The 25242-nt window shown below is 38.1% G+C and overlaps 1 protein-coding gene across 5 annotated transcripts in view; it reads left to right on the plus strand.

The window, feature by feature from the left end:
* The window catches only part of FOXJ3 (forkhead box J3), a 147685-nt gene that overhangs the window by 114308 nt on the left and 8135 nt on the right, over nucleotides 1–25242 (plus strand). For all 5 annotated transcript variants that reach the window (XM_019429184.2, XM_019429185.2, XM_019429181.2 and 2 more), the window contains 5 exons: nucleotides 3724–3852; nucleotides 7035–7209; nucleotides 11111–11527; nucleotides 15274–15375; nucleotides 16003–16194. In XM_019429184.2, the coding sequence (XP_019284729.1) occupies nucleotides 3724–3852; nucleotides 7035–7209; nucleotides 11111–11527; nucleotides 15274–15375; nucleotides 16003–16194 (1015 nt within the window). The remainder of the gene's footprint in view (nucleotides 1–3723; nucleotides 3853–7034; nucleotides 7210–11110; nucleotides 11528–15273; nucleotides 15376–16002; nucleotides 16195–25242) is intronic.

Consider the following 25242-nt stretch of genomic DNA (forward strand, 5'->3'; position numbering starts at 1 on the left):
TAGATATTAGTGTAACAGAAAATAAAGCTTTGTGTAATCCTTTAATTTTACTATAAAAGGACAGAAAAGCATACATTGTATGATTCCATTTATACTTAGTTCAAAAACAGGAAAACCAGTCAATAGTGGTAGAAGTTGGTATAGTGGGTGCCTGTGATAGAGAAAGGGATGGATAATGACTAGCTGGTGAATGGGAGAGCACCTGAGTGGGCCTTCTGGAATGCTGGTAATGTTCTGTATCAGGTTCTGTGGTCTTTGGACTCCTAGGTAACTAAGACCCTTTTAGGGATTCCATCAGGTCAAAACTATTTTTATAATAATACTATCATACTATTTGTCTTTTCCTTTATTTTTGTATTTTCATTGATGGAGCAGAAGCAGTAGTATGTAAATGTTAGCACAGATCAAGGCAGTGACACCTAAGTATTAATAGTCATTGTATTTTCGCTGCCCACACCCTTCAGATTAAAATAAAGAATAACAGTTTTACTTAAAGATTTCTTTGGTGAAGCAGGAAAAATAGTTTTATTAAGTTGTGACCTTTGAGTACATGTCTTTTTAACATTCTTTGTAATGAAATGGGAAGTATGCATAAAACACTTAGACTACATGCTGAAGTACCTGCCTGTGGTTGTTTTGTGTGGTTGTTTGAGGTGGATGTGAAGCCAACTGCTTTGTTCGTGGATCATAGGGTTCCTTAGGGTTGAGGGAGAGGGGCAGAAGGAGAGAGAGAGAGGGAGAAAATCCTTAACAGGCTCCACACTCAGTGCAAAGCCACACACTGGGCTCAATTCCATGACCCTGGAATCATGACCCGAGCCGAAATCAAGAGTTGGACGGAGCCACCCCTGTGCCCCTGGATCATTGTTTTTACTTGAAAGAACAGTTGACACTGATTATTCAGATTTGGGCATTTGGCAGGTGTTTTCTTGGTAATGAACATAGTGAATCTGTCACCTCCAGGAAAACTGTTGGCAGTATCCTTTGCCAATGGTAAAATTTGAGCTTTGAAGCAAAAAGTAGAAGTTTGGAACACTTGTATCCACCACAAAAGACTTCTAATGAGATCATTGGTGATATTAGCAAGTATGATGTTTTGATGTTGTGTAATGAAATGTGTCCGTATTTAGAAGATCTGTATAACAATGAACGAGTATTTTCCATATGGCAGTGAATAATGTTACAAAACCATGCATAGATGAACGGTCCATTCACAATACAGGGTCCAACAGTGGACTTTAATGTATCAGAGTATGAAAAATTTAGTGGTATGTTTTCAGGTCCACATTGCAACTAATCTTTAAAAAATTGTCATTTGTCCTGTTTTGGTATGGTATCAAAAAAGTCCATCCACAATGATCTGAAAGCCTGTTAAAATATTCTTCCCTTTTCCAAATATATATGTGTGTGTGTGTGTGTGTGTGTGTGTGTGTGTGTGTGAGAGAGAGAGAGAGAGAGAGAGAGAGAGAGAGAGAGAGAGAGAGATACTGGGCTTGCTTTCTATAGTTGCACCTAAACAACTTACTGCAGCAGGAAAGAGAATCTAGTGGTTTTCTCTTAAGCCAGGCATCGAGATTTACAATAATGTAAAACTAAAGGAACTCCTCTAATTTTATTTGTTTATTGGGAGAAAATATTTCTTATGTTAACATTTAGTTGGGTTTATAATTGTTTTCTTTAAGTTAATGAAAAATGTGTTTTAATATACAACATGCTAATTATTAGTAGATACATCAGCACAAACAGCTCCTTGACTCTCCAATTTTTAAGACTGCAAAAGTGTTCTAAGATCAGTTTGAGAACTGTTCTATACTTTGTTCTGGCTGGTGATTACATAAGTAGCCCACTTTGTAATAAATTAGTAATTTGTGCACTTTACTCTGTGTATGTGTTACATTTTAATAAAAAATGTTTATCCTTCTTCCAGATAAGATTTTGTCCAAGATTTCTGACTTGAGTGATAGGTAACTGAGCATGGACAGGACAGAGTGATCGGCTAAGAAAATTACCATAGGATGCTTGTAATTTGTTGGGCTAGGAGCCTGTAAGGTTGATTTTTTTTTTTTTTTAATGAAATTTATATTGGAAGTATTTACCAGAAAAATCTTTGCCAGAGTTTCCTTTACTCCCTCTTAGTTTTTCTTATATTCTTTTCCCTATTTAGTTCCTAGGCATGTATTGTTCCTAGCTGATGTTGAATGAGGAACAGTTTGGTTTTGCCTTAAGTATAGAGGCATACATGCCCAGTTTTTTACATATTTGGCCTCTTGGCAAATATTTGTAGCATTTAGCATGACTCCATTTTTAGCACAAACAGAAGGGTGGTGATAGGTCAATTGGTTATTAAGTTAGCAAATATTTATTAACTGTATACTGGTAGAAAGCACTATGTTGGTTATGATTACTTATTGGGGACTTAAGGAGCTAACAGTCTAATAGTGGATAAAAATTTGATAAAAATTAGTTATACCATACAGCTAAATGTATTGTGCCCATGGAAATAGCATAGAAAGGAAAGTTGGTAGTAGCATCTGAATAGAACGTTGAATTATACTTAGGCTAGTTAACTGTTTTTAAAAATCTCATTTTTATTGGTTTCTAATTAAAAATTATATTACTTATTTTAAACAAACTTGAGCATTGTAAAAATATCAGTGATAAGTCTTCAGGAATACCCAGCCACCTGCCAATTTAACCATTGTTAACAGCTTGATTTATAGACCTTAACATCTAATGTTTATATTAGCATCTTGTTTTTTAATGAGGGTTTTTTTTTTTTGTTTTTTTTTTTTAGTGTTTATTTTTGAGACAGAGAGAGACAAAGCATGAGTGGGGGAGGGGCAGAGAGAGAGGGAGACACAGAATCCGAAGCAGGCCCTGGGCTCTGAGCTGTCAGCACAGAGCCTGACATGGGGCTTGAATTCGCGTACCGTGAGATCATGACCTGAGCCAAAGTCGGAAGCTTAACCGACTGAGCCACCCAGGCACCCCTTCATCTTGTTATTTTTAAAAATTAGATCACATACCTATGAGTTTGCAAATGTGTTAGACTGTTGAGTTTCCACTTTTCAATAATGCAACCACTATGATGCCTGTGATTTTTAAAAATTCCTTTTTTGTGTTTTTTGATGCCTAAGATTTTTTTTTTTTTTATAGAGAGCATGTGCCCACGCACGCACATGAGTGGAAAAGGGTCAGAGAGAGGGGAAGAGAGAGAATTCCAAGCAGGCTCTGTGCTAACAGCCCCAGCATGGGGCTCAGTCACACAAAATGTGGCATCATGACCTGAGCTGAGATCAGGAGTCGGACACTTAAATGACTGAGCCACCCAGGCACCCTGATGCCTAAGATTTTCACAGAAGAGAATAACAGTTTTGTTTAAGGCTTGAGTAAAAATAAATGTATGCATTGTAGAAATGTTTAACAGTAAAAATCTACAATCCCCTTATTGAATGTTGATGAACTAATTATACCTGAAAATATATCGAATTTATGACTTCTAGATAGGATATGCTTTTCAGTTTGAGAGTAAATTGTTTATTTAATGGTGAACATGGAGTTAGCAATGAAGGGCATGGAGTTGGGGTAGGTAAGCAGCAAAGGAAAGACTGCTAACATTTTATCCTCCTGCCATATACCAGCCTAATTGTATTTTTGTAGAGTTGCTTAAAAAGTACTCTTTTCAGTGGGAACTACTTATACAAATGTTTTTTTCTTTTCTAGGTAACATTGTACAACACTGATCAGGATGGTAGTGATAGCCCACGCAGTAGCCTTAACAACAGTCTCTCAGATCAGAGTTTGGCATCTGTTAATTTGAACAGTGTTGGAAGTGTGCATAATTATACACCGGTAAGTCTTGATGAAGTTAACATCTTTGTTAAGTACACCTTTAGTGCTTAAAACTAAACCAGATATCATTGAAGTGCAAATAAAAAGTGAAAATGTGTATTTTTCACAATCAATTCATTAGCTTAGATAAGTAGAGCAGATTCCTACCTTGACAGTGTATTAATTGGACTTATATTTTACCAGGTTAGATACAAATATATGGTTGTATGATGTTTTATTATTTTGGTCTACTTTATCTGTTCTGTGTCCAAATGAAAAGTAATTGGAATAGGAAAAAAAATTCTACTTCAGTCTAGCAAAGCTATACTTGATGATACTTTACAGTCCTTGGTAAAAGAGTTTAGAAGATGTACATATCACCTCGTTTTCCAGCTGTAGATATGAGAGGGGGATTCTACAAACCACAAAGATTAGGATGACTTGGTACCCAGTTGTTAAGCAGCCTTATATTTTTAATTTTAGTCTGGAAAACAAAGCTATGCTATTAAGGGACCTGTGTGTGCTGATTTTGTTACCTATAATAAGAACATGACCCTTGTGTTATTTGATACCTCTTTTCAAATCATCTGGCAACTGTCTTCCCTAGAAGATAGAACAGAGCCCAAGAGCCATATACTACTCTGTTCTTTGGTTTAAATTTGGTCTCACTAGTTCAGTCCCTATCCCAGATTGAGTAAATAGGCAAAACCTTATACAGGATAAAGATACACAGGGGTGGGAGGAACCTTAAATAAGAAAACAACTCCAGGGAAACCAAACTGAAAGAGCAGAATTAAAATTCACATTGAATGTAAAAAAACAAAAGGTGGCTCTGCAAAACTGTTTTCAGTGCTCTGGGGAAAAAAATACTCTTTCAGAATGCAGAAGTAACATAATGGAATAACAGTTATGTAAAAGAAGGTACTAGATCTGGAGAATTGAGAATTATAGGTGTCCCTGAAGAAGCAGCTAGAATAGTTAGCATAGAAGCAGTTTTCAGAAGAAATAGAGATTATAAAAGGGTTACTGAGCTGTAGGAAAAGTTAATGGGGAAAAACCTATACCTAGACACATCATGACACATTTTAAAATTTCAAAAGTAATCATCCATATAAATACTCTGGTAGAAGAAATAAGATATATTCAAAGAAACACAAATCATACTTCTGGAATGCTAAGTATCAGAGGATAATGGAATACTTCATGTAGAGTTTTGAGGGAATAGGTTTGGATTATGTCCAGCTAAATTTGCATTCATATGTGAACTCAAGAGAGAGACCTTCTTTGATACATGGAGCTTAAAAAGCATCCTACCTTTGTTTTCATGTACCCTTCCTAAAAAACATTACTTCGCTGATCAAGAGATGAACTAGAGTAAAGCATTCAGTAATGGTGAAATCACGATATAAAAGGATTGGTTGGTGCATTGAAGCAAACTAAGCAAAGATTTAATGATTTTAAGTTGCTTTTAAAATAATGTGAATGTAGGAAATCTTGACAGCAAACAGAATCAAAGAACACAGAGTATGGTATCAGAAAATAAAATAAAAGGAAAGGAAAAAATTAAATTTGTAGAACTAGGTGACAGAAGAAAGAACAAACCTATCTATGTACACGTAGGAGGGTTAAACTTCTCTGTGAAAAGCCAGACATTGTAGACCGCTCTTATTTATTTATTTTTTTAATGTTTATTTATTTTGAGAGAAATAGAGAGCAATCAGGGGAGGGACAGAGAGAGAGGGAGACAGAGAAACCTAAGCAGGTTCCGTAGTGCCCTTGCAGAGCCGGACACAGAGCTCCAACTCACGACCCATGAGATCATGACCTAAGGTGAAATTAGGAGTCGGATGCTTAACTCACTGAGCCACCTGAGTGCCCCTAGACTGCTCTTTTTCATTTAACAAGACACCAAGTGGTCATCAAACACTTCTTAAGCAATCGTATAGCACCAGCTGCTGGTTGGGCTTGTCACAGGTGTATAGATTGAGTCTGTAATGACACAGTGAGCCCAGATGCATTGGGACAGTGTTACTACTTATGTATAAGCCAGATCAGTATGGTGTCAGCTCCACATCCCACAGGATGATTCCAAACTAGGGGAGCCAGGTGACAGACTTCACAAGTGGTGGGTCACTGTAGTGCAGGAACACATTCCATACTGCAACTAAGCAGTTGTATAACTTACAGCTGTACCCTAAGAGGGTAAAGTAGAAAGTCCCCTGCCTCGCTGGAAATAGGGAGGCAGATGAGAAACTGTCTCGTGGCAACTTCCTGCAAGGTAGAGAGGGGGATGAGAAACTGCCCCATGGCTGCCTCCCACAAAATAGGAAGGCAGATGAGAAATGGATGAGAACTTGCTCCTCAAAGACCACTCGCATTCCATGTTCCAGGATAATCGCCACAGCTTAGGTCATCCTGCCATTGAGCCTTGCCTCTATGGCCTGTGTAGAGATGTGTAATGTTGCCAATGTGTCAGTGCCAGTACCACCCCTTGATAAAATCTTTAAGAGATACAGATGATCATTTTTTATTTTATTTCTAGTTGTGCTGCCTTCAACGATAATTCTTATTTTTTAGGTAGTTATGCTGTTTTTTTTTTTTTTCTTTGCATAGCTCAAAGCCAGGCTGTATTTGTTTTTCTCAGAATCTTCTTTACCTGTTACCTTTCGTTTCTTATTTCCCCTTGGTTTCATTTGAAACAATTTTCTTTAGAAATGGAGAGTTAGGTGTATTGAAGCTCCTTGCTGCTTTGGGCAGTGCCATACAACCTGACTCACAGTATTTGAGTTTAAATACTTAAAGATTAATTGAATAAATGAATGAGAAATGTTAGTAATACCCTAATAGAGTGGAGTTGGAGACGAAATTGCTTCAGAAGAATCAAGATGAAGATTCTACAGAAACTGGAAGGGTTCCAGGCCTGGCTCATCATTTATTAGTGTGATCTTGGGAAGGTCATTGAACTTCTTTGAACTCTTTCCCCTCTTTTATGAGATGTGGTGATTGGGTTAGATTTCTGTGGTTCTTTAAAATCCAAGTTAACAATTTTGTGGTCTTGTCCTTTATGTGTACCCAACTTAACAGAGAATGGGAAAGCCAAAGACAGGGACAATATTCAAATAGTTTCATTCCTGTATTGTATGTAACAAACCAATTCTGATGTATAGAGCTACTAAATTAGTGGTATTTTCTTTTAACGTTAGGTGACAAACCATCCAGAAACGGTCTCTCAGTCATTAACTCCTCAACAGCAGCCACAGTACAACCTTCCCGAACGAGACAAACAACTACTTTTCTCAGAGTATAATTTTGAAGATCTCAGTGCCTCATTTCGGAGCCTTTATAAGTCAGTTTTTGAGCAGTCACTTAGTCAACAAGGTGAGTTTGTTTTCTTGGGGGTGGGGATTGTTTTATTGAAGTGTAATTGACATACATATCCTATTAGTTTCAGGTGGACTTTTTTAAAATACCTTTTTTGTAAAGTAAAGTTTTCTAAAAATTTAATTTATTTTTTAAATTTACATCCAAGTTAGTTAGCATATAGTGCAACAGTGATTTCAGGAGTAGATTCCTTTTTTTTTTTTTTTTTTAATGTTTATTTATTTTTGAGAGAGAGACAGAGCATGAGTGGGGGAGGGGCAGAGAGCGAGGGAGACACAGAATCCCAAGCAGGCTCCAGGCTCCGAGCTGTCAGCACAGAGCTCAGTGTGGGGCTCAAACTCACAAACCGTGAGATTATGACCTGAGCTGAAGTCGGACGATTAACCGACTGAGCCACGCAGGCGCCCCCAGGAGTAGATTCCTTAATGCCCCTACCCATTTAGTCCATCCCCCCCCACACAACCCCTCTGTTTGTTCTCCATATTTAAGAGTCTCTTATGTTTTGCCCCCTCCCTGTTTTTTAATTACTTTTGCTTCCCTTCCCTTATGTTCATCTGTTTTGAAAAAAAATTTTTTTTTTTAACATTTATTTATTTTTGAGACCGAGAGAGACAGAGCATGAATGGGGGAGGGTCAGAGAGACGGAGACACAGAATCTGAAACAGGCTCCAGGCTCTGAGCTGTCAGCACAGAGCCCGACACGGGCTCAAACTCACGGACCGCGAGATCATGACCTGAGCCGAAGTCGGCCGCTTAACCGACTGAGCCACCCAGGCGCCCCTGTTCATCTGTTTTGTATCTTAAAGTCCTCATATGAGTGAAGTCATATGATACTGTTGTAAAGGAAATTTTTATTGAAAAATCTTTTTAAGGCTTATTTTCACATAGCAGCTGTTACATTTCTTTAATGGTTGAACAGTATCATCATGATCAAACTGAATATTCTTTGTGCCTTTACTGTGCCCTGTGTATATTTATATAATAGCACAAGAATGCAGATCAATTTCATCTTGCATACTTACTTCACTTCCTAGTGGTGTCCTGGAGGAGTGCTGTGTGAAGAGTTCTGACACTGCATCTGTGCCCTGTGGGGGAGGCTGCCATGGTTAATTAGTGTCTGGCATGTGAAGTGTTTGAGTGGTAAATGTTGCACTACAGGAATAGATGTGCCTTGCCTTTCTGTACCGTTATTAGCAAAGAGATAGCTGTTGGAATATGGTAGCACCAAGTTTGTAATTTAATGTGTGGCACTTATAAGTGAACACTATAGGATCACCATTTTATACAACACACTTAAATCATATTTTAGCAATAAAAGTGATTTTGGTTGAGATGCTCTGTTGGCATCTCAGTCAAATGCTAGATTGTTCTGTTATGTGTTACTGTCCTTTAGCTGCTGGTTTAATTTTAGTTAGAGTCATGTGATAGGATCAAGATGTTGCATTGTCCTTCCTCCATAAAATACTAGTCAGAAATTGTTGGGAACTCTACTATTAAAGTACTTTCTAATTGCTTCGTTTGACAAATTATTTCTGCCCCAACTCAGAGAGCGTACCTGTTCACAGCAGTGAATAAAATATACAAAAATCCCTGTGTTTATAGTTTACATTTTAATGATTATCATTGTCAAATACTATGAAAGTTATTTGCATCAGTGAATATCAGTAACTTGTACAGGAAGTTGGTTTTTCTGGTTAAGGTAAGATTCATGTATTTTTCTCAAATTTTGTTTTAAATTTTCTTTCTAGAAAAGTGCAAAAGGGACTAATACAAGATTTTGCTAGCAGATCCAGCTGTGGTGATCATATTAGGAAAATACTGGCTTTGCCCTGCGTCGGGCTCTGTGCTGACAGCTCGGAGCCTGGAGCCTGCTTCAGATGATGTCTCTCTCTCTCTGTTCCTCCCCTGCTCACACTCTATCTGCCTCTCTCAAAAATAAATAAACATTAAAAAAAGAGAAATACTGGCTTTGAAATAGCAATGGCAAGAATTTCTGAAACCCCTAATGATATTTCATCACACTAAATTTTTTTTTTTAAACAATTTGGGATTGAAAATGGAATAGATCATATCTGGGTTCCCTTTTAAAATGGTAAGATGTTATTGGAAATAGATAATGAAGTAACTGCTTTATTTTATGTGACTGTAATAACCTTGTAGATTCCCTGTAAATAACAGTTCTTTCCAGGGCCAAGGCAAGAACTTAACTCTTCCGTGTATAAAACCTTAATTTATTAGGTTTTGAGGTTATCTTACAATGTACTCTAATGCAATTTTGCTATTAAAAAAAATTTAGTTTATTTTTTGAGAGAGAGAAAGAGCAGGGGAGGGGCAGAGAGAGAGAGAGAGAGAAGGAGAGAGAGAGAATCCCAAGCAGGCTCCCCACTGTCAGCACAGAACACAGTGCAGGGCTCGAACCCATGAACCGTGAGGTCATGACCTGAGCTGAATTGAGAGTCGGATGCTTAACCGACTGAGCCACCCAGGTGCCTCTAATGTAATTTTACTATTAATGGGGAGTATGAGAATAATATCACTTTTGTTTAAAAGGTTTGATTCTTTTACTGACTGGCACTACGCTTCAAGATTTTATTTTTCATTTAATAAAATTTTTCTTGTGTTTGGTTCAGTAAAATGTGTTATGTGCCATCCTTTGGGATCTGTAAGTAGCGTAGTCATGTAGAACAAAATATTGGAATAAGATTTCTTAAAATGAATGTGTACCTGCAAACCAAAAGTACATTATTTTTAACATTAGGTGCTTCTGGTCTAATCATCATTATCATCATAGCAGCTAACATTTACTGAGCTCATCCGCACCCTGCACTTGCACCATGGCATTTAATCCTCACGATTCTGTGAAATAGATATATCATACCCATCTATAATTGAGGTAATGGTGGCTTGCAGAGGTTAATAACTTTTCAAAGTTACCAAGCGTGCAGATGGCAGTACAGAGACTTGAATCCTTACTTTCCGGTGCTGTAAATTATGCAGTCTTAGTCCCTAAAGTGTACATGTCTCAAGAATACTCCATAAGCCAAATGAAGAAGCAGTGGAGGTGGCTGTTTTGTTTCTCTTAGTTTTAAGAATTCTAGCTACCTTTGACTTAAGAGTTTTTGGAGTAGTCAAAGAGTTCAGAAATAACAGGGCCTTATTTTCCTTTCCACCTCTGTCAAAGCCTTTGGTCTTCAGGCCTGTAGAGAACCATCCTGGACGTAACCCAACACCTTTCCCACTTTTCCCCTAACATTTACTCGGTCTTTCAAGACTTTATCTCAGATACTGCCTTTTTAAGGGGAAAAAAAAAAAGTTTTGCATTTATTTAGTTTTGAGAGACAGAGACAGAGCACACATGGGGGAGGGGCAGAGAGAGAAGGAGACACAGAATCCGAAGCAGGCTCCAGGCTCTGACCTGTCAGCACAGAGCCCGATGCGGGGCTTGAACCCATGAACCGTGGGATCATGACCTGAGCTGAAGTCGGATGCTTAACCAATGGAGCCACCCAGGCGCCCCTCAGATACTGCCTTTTTAAGGACAGCTTTTCCATATCCCAGCCCTTTCCTAACTGAATAGGCAAGAGGCAGAATTCCTGTGTGCCTTCTGTATACTTCTGCCTTAGTACTTACGTTATTGGACATAACCTCCTTGAGTGTCTGTCCTTCTTCTAGGCCATGGGCTACTTGAGGGCAGAGCCTGGTGTTTCTTAACTCTTCTCAGTGATTCCAGAGTCTGGTGTTCAGTGGATGTTCCATCAACACTTTTTAAACCGAACTGCATTGTTTCCTGAGGATGTGTACCTCTGCTCTGTAAACGTCTGTTTATTTTGTAAACGTCTGCCACAAAATACAACTGAAATCTGACCCTGAATGCTCTTGCTTCTCTGACTATGTCTAGGTTTGATGACCATCCCTTCCGAATCTTCCCAGCAGTCCCACACCTCGTGTCCATATCAGCACTCTCCTAGCAACACAGTGAGCTCTCATCCACACAGCAACCAGAGCAACCTGTCCAACAATCATGGCAGTGGCCTCAGCACCACGGGCAGTAATTCAGTCGCACAGGTCTCACTGCCTCACTCCCAGATGCATACACAGCCGTCTCCACACCCATCCCATCGACCACATGGTTTACCACAGCATCCACAGCGTCCCCAGCACCCGGCATCGCACCCGCAGCAACACAGCCAGCTCCAGCCCCCTCACCCCCAGCACCCCTCTCCACATCAACACGTACAGCACCATCCGAACCATCAACATCAGCCGTTAACACATCAGGCGCCGCCACCCCCACAACAGGTATCCTGTAATTCTGGTAAGTTGGTGTCTCCTGACTTGTGTTTGGCTAACTGTGAATTAGGATATGTTCTTTGTTATCTGGGGCTTATGTATATTTACTACCAAAACTCTTCTCTCTTCTCCTTTTGTGTTTCCTTGCTGTAATCCTGTAGTTGTAACGCATTGAATCCGTACATTGTATCAGATTTTTGTGATTAAAATTTATCGTGACATCATAGGCAGACTCAGTAACCTTGTAGGTTTTGGTTTTAACTCTTGTTTGTTCTCTGGAAAATAAGTGTTTTTGTGATCATTTGAAATAAGAATGGGATGCACAGTCTGTCTACAATCTATTGTGATTCAGTGTGGTATAGAAGAAAGTATAGATTTGTGTCAGAAAAACGTGTATTTGAGTCCTCATTATGGCTCTTATGATCTTTCATGTATTTCTCTTAGTCTTATTATTTTCTCATCTATAAATATGGAACTAAAGTACCCTGATATACAGTGTTGTTATGAGGATTGCTTTGAGAATACAAATAGGAAATGCCTCGTCAGGTACCTAGCCTTTAAGTATTCAGAGAATGTTCCCACTCTTCCTTTCTTCACTTACTCCTGCCAAGTATCTCATTTTAGAAAGATAGATTGCAAAGGAAGAAGACATTCTTCACATTCTCATTTTTAAAAAATCTATTGCTCTTAAGATAGGTCTTGATAGTTTCTGGTGACATGCTTAATTGACATTGCTTATAGACCAGGCATCTCTCTGTATTGCAGCACTCCCAAGGGGTGCCACAGACATAGACTACAAGGTGATTGGGGCCCTTTGGAGCTGTGCCAGAGTACAGATCCTTCCCTCAGCTTGCCTGGCTGCCCACTTAACCATCTAAATCACTGATGAGATTTCTATCCTGGAGGGACAATTTCTAAGTGCTGGCCAGTGCTAGTTCTTACCAATTAGAAATTGATCATTATTTCAGGCAATTAAAAATCTGTTGAGGGGGAAGTAACCTTTAGATAGTGTATACTGTCTCTTATATTCTGACTTTGCTATAAAGTTTAAGTTTTTCTGAAATGGTTTCCTTTTTTACAAAGTAGAAAAAATATAATTTGGGGGGAGGGGAGAATTAAGGTACAGAAATGCATATCAGAGTACTTGAAACTTAGTAAGTTTCTTTTCATAATTTATTTTGTTTTCCCAGTTAATAACTAAGTAGGTTCTAGAATAAAGTTGAAAATTGGGTATAGTTCTTTCCTTGATGGAAGATCTCCTAAAACACCTTAAAATTATTTTTAAGTTTATGCCTAGAAAAAAAAGTATAAATATAGGCCTCTTTTGTAACTGTTAGTGTTAGTCACTATTGCCCACCTTTAAAAAAAATTTTTTTTATTGAACTTGTAATTCATGCACCATGTTACATTAGTTTTAGATGTACAACACAGTGATTCAACAACTCTACATGTTATGCTCTGTCCACAAGTATAGCTACCATCTGTCACTATACAATGCTGTTAAAATACCTACCACTGACTGTATTTCTTACGCTGTACCTTTCATACCTGTGATTTGTGTCATAATTAGAAGCCTGTACCTCCCACTCCTCTTCACCCATTTGGCACCCCCAACCTGTTTGTTCTGTGTTTTCAGATTCCACATATAAGTGAGATCTTAATGATATTTGACTTCCTCTGACTTTCTTCACTTACACTTGCCTACCTTTTAATGTCAGTGCACTCTTCAGAAAGTTAAGCTTGTTCTTAGTATGATTTTTTAAAGACACTTTAAAAAAATTATTGTATTTTATTTTAGAGAGCGCTAGTGGGGGAAAAGGGCAGAGAGTGAGGGATGGGGAGAGAATGAAAATCTTAACCAGGCTCTACACCCAGCATGGAGCCTGATGGGGGGCTTGATTCCATGACCCTGGGATCATACCCTGAGGTGAAATCAAGAGTCAAATGTTCAACTGAGCCACCCAGGCACCTTGTTTTTAATATGATTTTAAGGATTGACTAATGATCGTAGAGATTTGATACCAGTAGAAGTCTGATGCTCTGGTCTTTCTTTCTATTAAATCTAATGATTGCTAGGGCAGAAAAAAAGTACTATTACAGCTGAAAACACTCCATCATGTGGTCTTAGTTGCTTGTTATTATATCAGCAGTTGCTTGCAGGAGAAGGAAAGTAGCTGTTCACCTGGAGCTGTTAGGAATAAACATTTTGGCTGTGATAATAATCTCTTTGAATTAAAAATTTGTCATTTATAAGATGAGGCTAAGCAGGTTGTCTTAAATAGGGAAGGAATGGAAGAAACTAATAGTTGTTTGAGTTCCCACTATGTGGTAGGCAATTTAGATACATCATCTCATATTATCTTCCCAATTCAAGTATGAATTACCACATTTAGTAGATAGGAAAGTGTAACTCAAAAAAATTAAGTAGTTTGCTTGAGATCAGAGCTAATAAGTGGTAGAATTGGAATTTATTTTGTGGCTCTTCAGGACTTCAAAGATTGTAACACTAGTAATTCCAAAAGGACTAAAATCAGTAACCATTTACTGATTTGTAGAGCTTGTTTGCCTAGCCACTCTCTTGCAGAGATTGCTTTGCGTTGCCAAGTCAGCATTTATTATAGGTTATGGACTTGAAAGTCTGATGGACTTGAATGTTTGTGCCTCAGTTAGGGCATTATTTTTCCCCAACAAATTTCTCGCTAAATTAAGAGTTGCCTAAGGGCAGAGTCATGTTGTCTCTGGTTCATTGTTTATTTGAAACAAAAGTCCATAATTGGCAGGTTTTTGTAAACCAAGTAACCAGTAGTTGCTAGAGAGTTATCCGTGTTACGGCAAAAAAATCCTTTTTACTAGTTCTTACCTTTATCCATCCAGGGATGATTCCGATAACAGAATAATTTGTGCAGCAGTCACTGAAGGGAGGATTTTCTTCCTCTGCTCAGTACTGTCTCATTGAGGGTAGTTCTTGCCCCATGCCCCTGAGTAGTGATCACTTTGCTGACATACAAACTGTGGAGTCTTAACCCTCCTGATGATGTCACATCAGAGCGCACTGTTCCTGACTAGAAATGCCCTGGTTTGGATTCATCAGCATTTCTTAGAGAGGTCTCAACCCTTTCTTTTGCTACTTTGCCAGGAGGACTGTATTAAGACATTTCTCTCTCCTAAGGTTGCCTTGTAAGAAATTTGTCTACTTGCTATACAATCTCATTTAACTCCCTAAGTCACTTAAGTCAGTGCTTTAAGTTATACTGTGTTGCTTCTAAATGGGAACCTACCTCTGAGTTACAAAGAACATATCTCTTAATGTCATAACAAGACAGGAAAATGAACTTCATATAGTGGCGAGGGCAGATGTATTATTGATTTATATGACCTGTAGTGCCTGGCCATTCATTTGTACTGTACAGATGTAAAGAGCACTAATCAAGTTTGACATTTTAAGGTGATAGGGCTATTTGTGAGCTGTCAGACTAGAGCTTAGAAGCACCAGGTTCAAGTTTTGGATTCATCATGGTGACCTTGCTAAGTTATGCCATCTCTCTGGGTTCATTTTCTTTTTATTTATGGAACGAAGAGGAATAAGACCCCTCTTCCTGTTTCACAGAGATGACTGCCCCCAGAAATACATGATATTAATGTGTGCAAATCCATTTGTAAAACTGGATAGGAATCTGCCAGTGTCAGGAATAAGCCCAGCTCATTATCTTCCCCTCTATACTTCACGCTCACTATTCAAGACTTATAGTGTTGTCAATATTATTTTTATAGGTGTTTCGAATGATTGGTATGCAACACTTGATATGCTAAAAGAAAGTTGTCGAATTGCCAGCAGTGTTAATTGGTCAGATGTAGACCTTTCACAGTTCCAAGGTGAGTATTGGGTCTTTTTGACATATAACCAAATACACATGATCCTGTTTTCTCTCATAGATACAAGTTTCGTTGTGATAGAAATAGAGGTCTTCTTTTTTTTTTTATTATTATTTTTTTAACGTTTATTTATTTTTGAGACAGAGAGAGACAGAGCATGAACGGGGGAGGGCCAGAGAGAGAGAGGGAGACACAGAATCTGAAGCAGGCTCCAGGCTCTGAGTTGTCAGCACAGAGCCCGACGCGGGGCTCGAACTCATGGACCGTGAGATCATGACCTGAGCCAAAGTCGGCCGCTTAATCGACTGAGCCACCCAGGCACCCCAGATATCTTCTTATCTAGTGTTTCTTTTGCAGTTGGAGTATGCTTAAAAATTCTGCAAAATTCATAATTAAGTCTTTTAGTCAGTTGATATAGCAGAGGGTCAGACAAGAGTTCTGAAAGAAGTTTGGCCACATTTAGAATAATTAGGCTTTGAATAATTTTTAAATGTCATTTTGCATTGCATGGGAAAATCACTACCAGTGGAAATCTTGAGGGCTAAAAAAAAATTGTGTCTTGTTATTTTCATTGGGATATTTGTAGAACAACCTATGCTAACTGTATTTCTAATGCTTTTCTCATAGGTTTGATGGAGAGTATGAGACAGGCAGATCTCAAGAACTGGTCTTTGGATCAGGTTCAGTTTGCTGATCTCTGTTCTTCTCTTAACCAATTCTTTACACAAACTGGCCTTATCCACTCACAGAGTAATGTTCAGCAAAACGTCTGTCATGGTGCCATGCATCCAGCAAAACCTTCCCAACACATTGGAACAGGTATGGATTTAATTATCTTCTCGATTTTCTCTCTTTATTTGTGTGAAATTCAGTAAGTGAGGTAACTTGGTATGTTACCTGGTATATTAATGGTGACAATGATCTGTTTGCATCTTTTTATTTTTAAGAAATGAAATGAACTCAAATAATATATGTATTTAAGGTATATTTTAGAAAAATTGAGATAAAGAGACTATATTTTTCTGTCATGATTTCTATGATTCTTTTGTTTACAATTGACTTTCCTTTGTGATCTTTTAAGTTCTCAAACAAGAATTAAATGTTTTAGATACATTTTTATAAGAATATAGTTATGAAGTTATATCAGTTTAAATGTGTATAGACTTGCAAAGAAAATCAGCATGTCTAATTTTATATATCTTCCAAGAATGTTAAGATTTAAATTTCAAAGTTTACTTGAAGAGCACATAATGGTAAATAGTCTCAGTATTTTACTCTTGACTCAAAATTTGTGCTCTGTAGTTTTCATCTCACTTTCTTTTCTCGTTACCTTTGTAGCCATCTCTGATTACAATGCCTTCCCTTTTCTCAAGTTTCTGTTCTGTAGGTGTTTAATATCCAAGTTCTTTCTTCATTTTAATTTCTTTCCACCTTTTATCTCTTAAGTTGACTTTCTGTTTGTTATTTTGGTTTTATATTTGATGCATTTTTAAAAAGTTCTCTCATTTTATTTACTTATTTTGAGAGAGACAGAGACAGCATGAGTGGGGGAGGGGCAGAGAGAGAGAGAATCCAAAGCAGACTCTGTGCTGTCTGCACAAAGCCCAGTGCAGGACTTGAACTTACCAAACCGTGAGACTATGACCTGAGCTGAAACCAGGAGTTGGATGCTTAACCGACTGAGGCATCCAGGTGCCGCCAAAAGTCCTTTCTTTTCTATCCTGAGTGGCTTTCTTCAACCATTATCCTAGCAAATTTCACATATTTGGTCTTTACATATTCTCAAGATTCCCAGATCTTTCTTTTCCTGAAATCTTTATTTATGTGTCTTTTGGTAGCAATCTTCCATCATCTGTGCTTCTTCCACTTGAATAGCTTACCTAACGTGAAACCCTCAGTGGCTATTTGATTTTGATGACTTACTCATTTCATAAATTATATCCAAGAACCTCATTCAGTGCTTGCCATATACCTGAATTTGTTGAGTGCCCTCTATGTGCCTGACAACTAAGCTTCATGTTTTGATAACTCTTTAGCTCATTCCTGTCTGTGTCTTTCTCTGTCACTTCGTTTTTGGTATCTTCCTGATATATACTCTATGAAAAACATTTTTTATTGTAAAATATAATGTAAAATTCACCATCCCAGTCATCCTTAAATGTATAGTTCAGTGGCGTTAAATATATTCATAGCGTGCAACTGTCCCCACCATCCATCTCCATAACTCTTTTCATCTTGTAAAGTGGATGATATTCTGTACTCATTAAACAATACATCCCCCGCCCCCCATTCTAACCATCCCTCAACCCCCTGCCAAGGCCCTGGAAGCCACTATTCTACTTTCTGTTTCTGATTTTTGACTACTCTAAGTACTTCATGTAAGTGAAATACAGTATTTGTCTTTTTGTGACTGGCTTATTTCACTTCACATCTCTTCATCCATGTTGTGGCACATGTTAGAATTTCCTTTTTATGGCTGTGTACTAGTGCACTTTATGTGTATACCACATTTGCTTATCCACTCATCTGTTGATGAACACTTAGGATGCTTTCATGTTTTAGCTGTTGTGAATAATGTTGCTGTGAACATGAGTGTACTGATATTTTTTCAAAGCCCGGCTTTCAGTTCTTTTGGGTGTATATCCATATCTGGAATTCCTGGATCTTGTGGTAATTCTGTTTCTTTTCTTTTTTTTTTTAAATATGAAATTTATTGTCGAGTTGGTTCCCATACAACACCCAGTGCTCATTCCAACAGGTGCCCTCCTCAATGCCCATCACCCACCTTCCCCTCCCTCCCACCCCCCCCAATCAACCCTCAGTTTATTCTCAGTTTTTAAATTTTTTTTTTTAACGTTTATTTTTGAGACAGAGAGAGACAGAGCACGAATGGGGGAGGGGCAGAGAGAGAGGGAGACACAGAATCTGAAGCAGGCTCCAGGCTCTGAGCCATCAGCCCAGAGCCCAACGGGGTCTCGAACTCACGGACCGCGAGATCGTGACCTGAGCTGAAGTCGGACGCCCAACCGACTGAGCCACCCAGGCGCCCCTATTCTCAGTTTTTAAGAGTCTCTTATGGTTTGGCTCTCTCCCTCTCTAACTTTTTTTTTCCCTTCCCCTCTGCCATGGTCTTCTGTTAAGTTTCTCAGGATCCATGTAAGAGTGAAAACATACGTATCTTTCTATGTATGACTTATTTCACTTAGCATAACATTCTCCGGTTCCATCCGTGTTGCTACAAAAGGTCATATTTCTTTCTTTCTCATTGCCAAGTAGTATTCCATTGTGTATGTAAACCACAATTTTTCTTTATCCATTCATCAGTTGATGGACATTTAGGCTCTTTCCATAATTTGGCTATTGTTGAAAGTGCTGCTATAAACATTGAGGTACAAGTGCCCCTATGCATCAGCACTCCTGTATCCCTTGGGTAATTCCTAGCAGTGCTATTGCTGGGTCATAGGGTAGATCTATTTTCAATTTTTTGAGGAACCTCCACACTGTTTTCCAGAGTGGCTGCACCAGTTTGCATTCTCACCAACAATGCAAGAGGGTTCCCGTTTCTCCACATCCTCACCAGCATCTATAGTCTCCTGATTTGTTCATTTTAGCCACTCTGACCAGTGTGAGGTGGTATCTCAGTGTGGTTTTGATTTGTATTTCCCTCATGAGGAGTGACGTTGAGCATCTTTTCATGTGCCTGTTGGCCATCTGGATGTCTTCTTTAGAGAAGTGTCTATTCATGTTTTCTGCCCATTTCTTCACTGGATTATTTGTGTTTCGGGTGTGGAGTTTGGTGAGTTCTTTACAGACTTTGGATACTAGCCCTTTGTCTGATATGTCATTTGCAAATATTTTCTCCCATTCCGTTGGTTGCCTTTTAGTTTTGTTGATTGTTTCCTTTGCAGTGCAGAAGCTTTTTATCTTGATGAGGTCCCAATAGTTCATTTTTGCTTTTAATTCCCTTGCCTTTGGAGATGTGTCAAGTAAGAAATTGCTGCGGCTGAGGCCAGAGAGGTTTTTTCCTGCTTTCTCCTCTAGGGTTTTGATGGTTTCCTGTCTCACATTCAGGTCCTTTATCTATTTTGAGTTTATTTTTGTGAATGGTGTAAGAAAGTGGTCTAGTTTCATTCTTCTGCATGTTGCTGTCCAATTCTCCCAGCACCATTTGTTAAAGAGACTGTCTTTTTTCCATTGGATATTCTTTCCTGTTTTGTCAAAGATTAGTTGGCCATACTTTTGTGGGTCCAATTCTGGAGTCTCTATTCCATTCCATTGGTCTATGTGTCTGTTTTTGTGCCAGTACCATGCTGTCTTGATGATTACAGCTTTGTAGTAGAGGCTAAAGTCTGGGATTGTGGTGCCTCCCGCTTTGGTCTTCTTCTTCAATATCACTTGGGCTATTCGGGGTCTTCTGTGGTTCCATACAAATTTTAGGATTGCTTGTTCTAGCTTCAAGAAGAATGGTGAAATTTTGATGGGGATTGCATTGAATGTGTAGATAGCTTTGGGTAGTATTGACATTTTAACTATTCTTCCAATCCATGAGCATGGAATGTTTTTCCATTTCTTTGTATCTTCTTCAATTTCCTTCATAAGCTTTCTATAGTTTTCAGCATACAGATCTTTTACATCTTTGGTTAGATTTATTCCTAGGTATTTTATGATTCTTGGTGCAATTGTGAATGGGATCAGTTTCTTTATTTGTCTTTCTGTTGCTGCATCATTACTGTATAAGAATGCAACTGATTTCTGTACATTAATTTTGTATCCTGCAACTTTGCTGAATTCATGTATCAGTTCTAGCAGACTTTTGGTGGAGTCTGTCGGGTTTTCCATGTATACATGTCATCTGCAAAAAGTGAGAGCTTGACTTCATCTTTGCCAATTTTGATGCCTTTGATTTCCTTTTGTTGTCTGATCATTGATGCTAGAACTTCCAACACTATGTTAAACAACAGCGGTGAGAGTGGACATCCCTGTCGTGTTCCTGATCTCAGGGAAAGCTCTCAGTTTTTCCCCATTGAGGATGATATTAGCTGTGGGCTTTTGATAAATGGCTTTTATGGTGTTTAAGTATGTTCCTTCTATCCCAACTTTCTCGAGGGTTTTTATTAAGAATGCTGAATTTTGTCAAATGCTTTTTCTGCATCGATTGACAGAATCATATGGTTCTTTTCTTTTCTTTTATTAATGTGATGTATCACATTGATTGATTTGTGAATGTTGAACCAGCCTTGCAGCCCAGGAATGAATCCCACTTGAGCATGGTGAATACTTCTTTTTATATGCTGTTGAATTAGATTCATTAGTATCTTATTGAGAATTTTTGCATCCATATTCATCAGGGATATTGGCCTGTAGTTCTCTTTTTTTTGCTGGGTCTCTGGTTTAGGAATCAAAGTAATGCTGGCTTCATAGAATGAGTCTGAAAGTTTTCCTTCCCTTTCTATTTTTTGGAACAGCTTGAGAAGGATAGGTATTATCTCTGCTTTAAATGTCTGGTAGAATTCCCCAGGGAAGCCATCTGGTCCTGGACTCTTATTTGTTGGGAAATTTTTGGTAACTGATTGAATTTCTTTGCTGGTTATGGGTCTGTTCAAGTTTTCTATTTCTTCCTGTTTGAGTTTTGGAAGTGTGTGGGTGTTTAGGAATTTGTCCACTTCTTCCAGGTTGTCCAGTTTGTTGGCATATAATTTTTCATAGTATTCTCTGATAATTGCTTGTATTTCTGAGGGGTTGGTTGTAATAATTCCATTTTCATTCATGATTTTATCTATTTGGGTCATCTCCCTTTTCTTTTTGAGAAGTCTGGCTAGAGATTTATCAATTTTGTTTATTTTTTCACAAAACCAACTCTTGGTTTTATTGATCTGCTCTACAGTTTTTTTAGATTCTATGTTGTTTATTTCTGCTCTGATCTTTATTATTTCTCTTCTTCTGCTGGGTTTGGGGTGTCTTTGCTGTTCTGCTTCTAGTTCCTTTAGGGGTGTGCTGTTAGATTTTGTATTTCGGATTTTTCTTGTTTCTTGAGATAGGCCTGGATTGCAAAAACATCTCATCCTCAGGTTGAAGAAGCAAAGAGGAGTGAAGAAAGATATCGCTCAAAGTCTCTGCAGTAGAGATTATGACCGGAATGGACTTCCCGAACAAAAACCACTTCTGAAATACATATGATTTCCACTCATTCACAGGCAGATCTATCCTACTTTAGGTCTTCAGAGATCCCCACTGTGCCAAGCTCAGGGTCTAGCACTGGCGGGAGCTCCACCCTGGGTTGCGGAAGTAATCCAAATTACTGCTTGACTATGGTTAGCAGCAGGGTTATCAGCGAATAGCTCTTTTCCAGTTGGTCGGCCTGCCAAAAGCCGAGCCAGGCTTTTCACCGAGAACCCTCTTAGCAAGCTTCCCTGTTTCATTTTTTTGAGGAACCACCATACTGTTTTTCACAGTGGCTATACCATTTTACAATCCCACTAACAGTGTACAAGGGTTCCAGTTTTTCTGCCTCGCCAACATTTGTTATTTTCTGTTGTTGTTTTTTTTCTCTTTCTTTTTAAAAAAAATAGTTATTGGGTGTGAGGTGGTATCTCATTGTAGTTTTGATTTGCATTCGTTGATAATTAGTGATACTGAGCAGCTTTTCATCTGCTTATTGGCCATTTTTGGATCTTCTTTGGAGAACTGTCTATTCAAGTCCTTTGTCCATTTTTTAACTGGGTTGTGTTTTTGTTTTGTTGCTGAGTTTTTAGTAGTTTTTGTTAGTAGTTCTTGATATTTCTGGTTATTAACGCTTTGTCAGGTACATGATTTGCAGATATTTTCTTTTATTATTTTGTTTTCTTTTTTTACTGTGTTGATAGTATCTTTTGATGCACAGTTTTTAAATTTTTCATGGAGTCCAGCTCATCTGTTTTTTGTTGCCTATGACTTTGGTATCCTATCCAAGAAATCATTGCCAAATCCAATGTTATGTAGCTCTTTCCCTATGTTTTCATCTAAGAATTTTATGGTTTGGGTCTTGCATTTAAGTCTTTGACCCATTTTGAGTTAATTTTTGTATATGCTGTCAGATAACAGTCCAGTTTCCTGCTTTTGCATATGTATATCCAGTCTTTTCCTAGCTGAAAAGACTGTCCTTTCCCCATAGAAAGGTTTTGACACCTTTGTTAAAAATCATTTGACCAGGGGCTCCTGGGTGGCTCAGTCAGTTGGGCGTCTGACTCTTGGTTTCAGCTCAGGTCGTGATCTCATGGTTCATGGGTTCAAGCCCCACATTGGGCCCCACACTGACAGCACAGGGCCTGCTTAGGATTTTCTCTCCCTCTCCCTCTGCCCCTTCCCCACCCCCTCTCAAAATAAATACACAAACTTGAAAAAAAATCATTTGACTATATATGCAAGAGTTCGTTCCTGGGTTCTGTGTTCTATTCCAGTGTTCTTACTATATTTGTCTTTATGCCAGCACCACATTATTTCAGCTACTATATTTTTGCAGTAAGTTTTGAAATCAGGAAGTGTGAGTCTGCCAGCTTTGTTGTTCAAGATAGTTTTGGCTCTTCAGGGTCCCTTGAGATTCCCTATACATTTTAGGATGGGATTTTCTGTTTTTGCCAAAAAGAAAAAATGGATTTTTGATACATTACATTGTATCTGTAGATCACATTGACTCTGTAGATCACTTTGGATAGTATTGACATCTTAACAGTATTGTCTTCCAGTCTGTGAACATGAGATACGTTTTCATTTAATTTATGTCGTCTTGAATTTCTTTCAGCAGTGTTTTTGTAGTTTTCATTGTACAAGTCTTAAACTTCTGTAATAATTCCTAAGCATTTTTTATGCCACTGTAAATGGACTTATTTCTATAATTTCCTTTTTCAGATTGCTCATTGTGTAAAAATGGAACTGATTTTTGCATATTGGCTTTGTATCCTCTACTTTGCTGGATTTACTTATTCTGACAGTTTGCTTACTTTGGGGGTGTAAACTTTGGAGGTTTTTACATATAAGATCATATCTGTGAGCTGAGATAAATATACTTTTTCCTTTCTGATTTTGATGCCTTTTATTTCTCTTTCTTGCTTAATTGCTCTGGGTAGAACTCCCAGTAGTATGGTGAATGAAAGTGGTAAAAGTCGACATCCTTGCTGTGTTCTTGGTCTTAGAAAAGTTTTCAAGTCTTTCACCATCGAACATAATGTTTGCTGTGGGATTTCCGAATATGGTTTTTAACATGTTAAAGTAGCTTCCTTTTATTCCTAGTTTGTGTTTTTATTATGAAACTTTCATCATTAACTTCTCCTGCATCAATTGAGATGAGCATGTAGGTTTATCCCCCCCTTTATTCTGTTAGTGTGGTGTATTGCATTGATCAATTTTCATATGTTGGACTACCCTTTTATATTCCAGAAATAATCTCACTTGGTCATGGTGTTTAATCCTTCTAATATGGTATTAAATTAATTTTGCTTGTATTTTGTTTAGACTTTTTGGATCAGTGTTCATAAAGGACACTGGTCTGTAGTTTCCTTGTTAGGTGTCTTTGTCTCACTTTGGTATCAGGCTAATTTTGGCCTCATGGGATGAGTTAGGAAGTGCTTCCTATCTTTCATTGTTTTGGAAAAGTTTGAGAAGGATTGGTGTTAGTTATTTAAATGTTTGGTATAATTCACCAGTGAAGCTGTCAGGTCCAAGGCTTTTGTTTGCTGATAGATTTTTGATTAACTGATTCAATCTTATAGTTTTAAGTGTATTCAGATTTTCTATTTCTTTGTGATTTAGTCTTGGTGGCTCTTGTGTTTCTAGGAATTTGTTCATTTCATCTAGGTTATCCAATATATTAGTGTACGGTTGCTTGTAGTACTCTCATATGATCCTGTTTTTTTACTTTTTGATCAGTTTTAGTAATTTTTTAATGTTTATTTTATTTTTGTGAGAGAGCGAGCGAGCAAGCACAAGTGGGGAAGGGCAGAGAGGGAGACACAGAATCCGAAGCAGGCTCCAAGCTCTGAGCTGTCAACACAGAGCCCAACATGGGGCTTGAACTCAAACTGTGAGATCATGACCTGAACCAAAGTTAGATGTTTAACTGACTGAGCCACCCAGGTGCCCCATTTTTTATCCATTGTACTATCACCACTTTCATTTCTGATTTTATCCGTTCTCTATTTTATTTATCTCTGCTCTAATCTTTATGATTTCCTTCTTTCTGATAGCTTTGGATTTATTCTGTTCTTTTTTTGTAGGTCTTTTTTTTTTTTTTTTTTTTTTTAATGTTTATTTATTTTGAGAGAGGTATTGAGTGTGCACCAGCATGGGAGGGGCAGAGGGAGAGAGAGAATCCCAAGCAGGCTAACAGTCAGCACAGAGCCTGATGCAGGTCTTGAACTCATGAACCATGAGATCGTGACCTGAGCTGAAATTGAGTCAGACACTTAACTGAGCCACCCAGGTGCCCCTGTAGGTCTTAAAATTGTAAAGTTAGGTTTTTGATGGAGATCTTCCTTGTTTTTATGTGTTTATGACTATAAATTTCCCCCTTGACACTACTCTGGCTGTAAATTTCCCCCTTGACACTACTCTGGCTGTTCCATAAGTCTCCATATGTTGTTTTGTTTACATTTGCCTCTAAGTATTTTCTAATTTTTCTTATGATCTCTTCTTTGATCTGTTAGTTGTTTGAGGGTTGTTTTAACTTCCACAAATTTGAGAATTTTCCAGTTTACTTCTGTTACTGATTTCTAACTTCATCCTGTTGTGGTCAGAGAAGATACTTTGTATATCTTATCATTTAAAATCTGTTGAGCCTTAATGTGGAGCCTAAATATGATCTGTCCTATGAAATGTCCAGGTGCACTTGAGAAG

This window comes from Panthera pardus, unplaced genomic scaffold, assembly GCF_024362965.1.
Source record: "Panthera pardus isolate Hobbes unplaced genomic scaffold, ASM2436296v1 HiC_scaffold_11, whole genome shotgun sequence".
Classification (NCBI taxonomy): domain Eukaryota; kingdom Metazoa; phylum Chordata; class Mammalia; order Carnivora; family Felidae; genus Panthera; species Panthera pardus.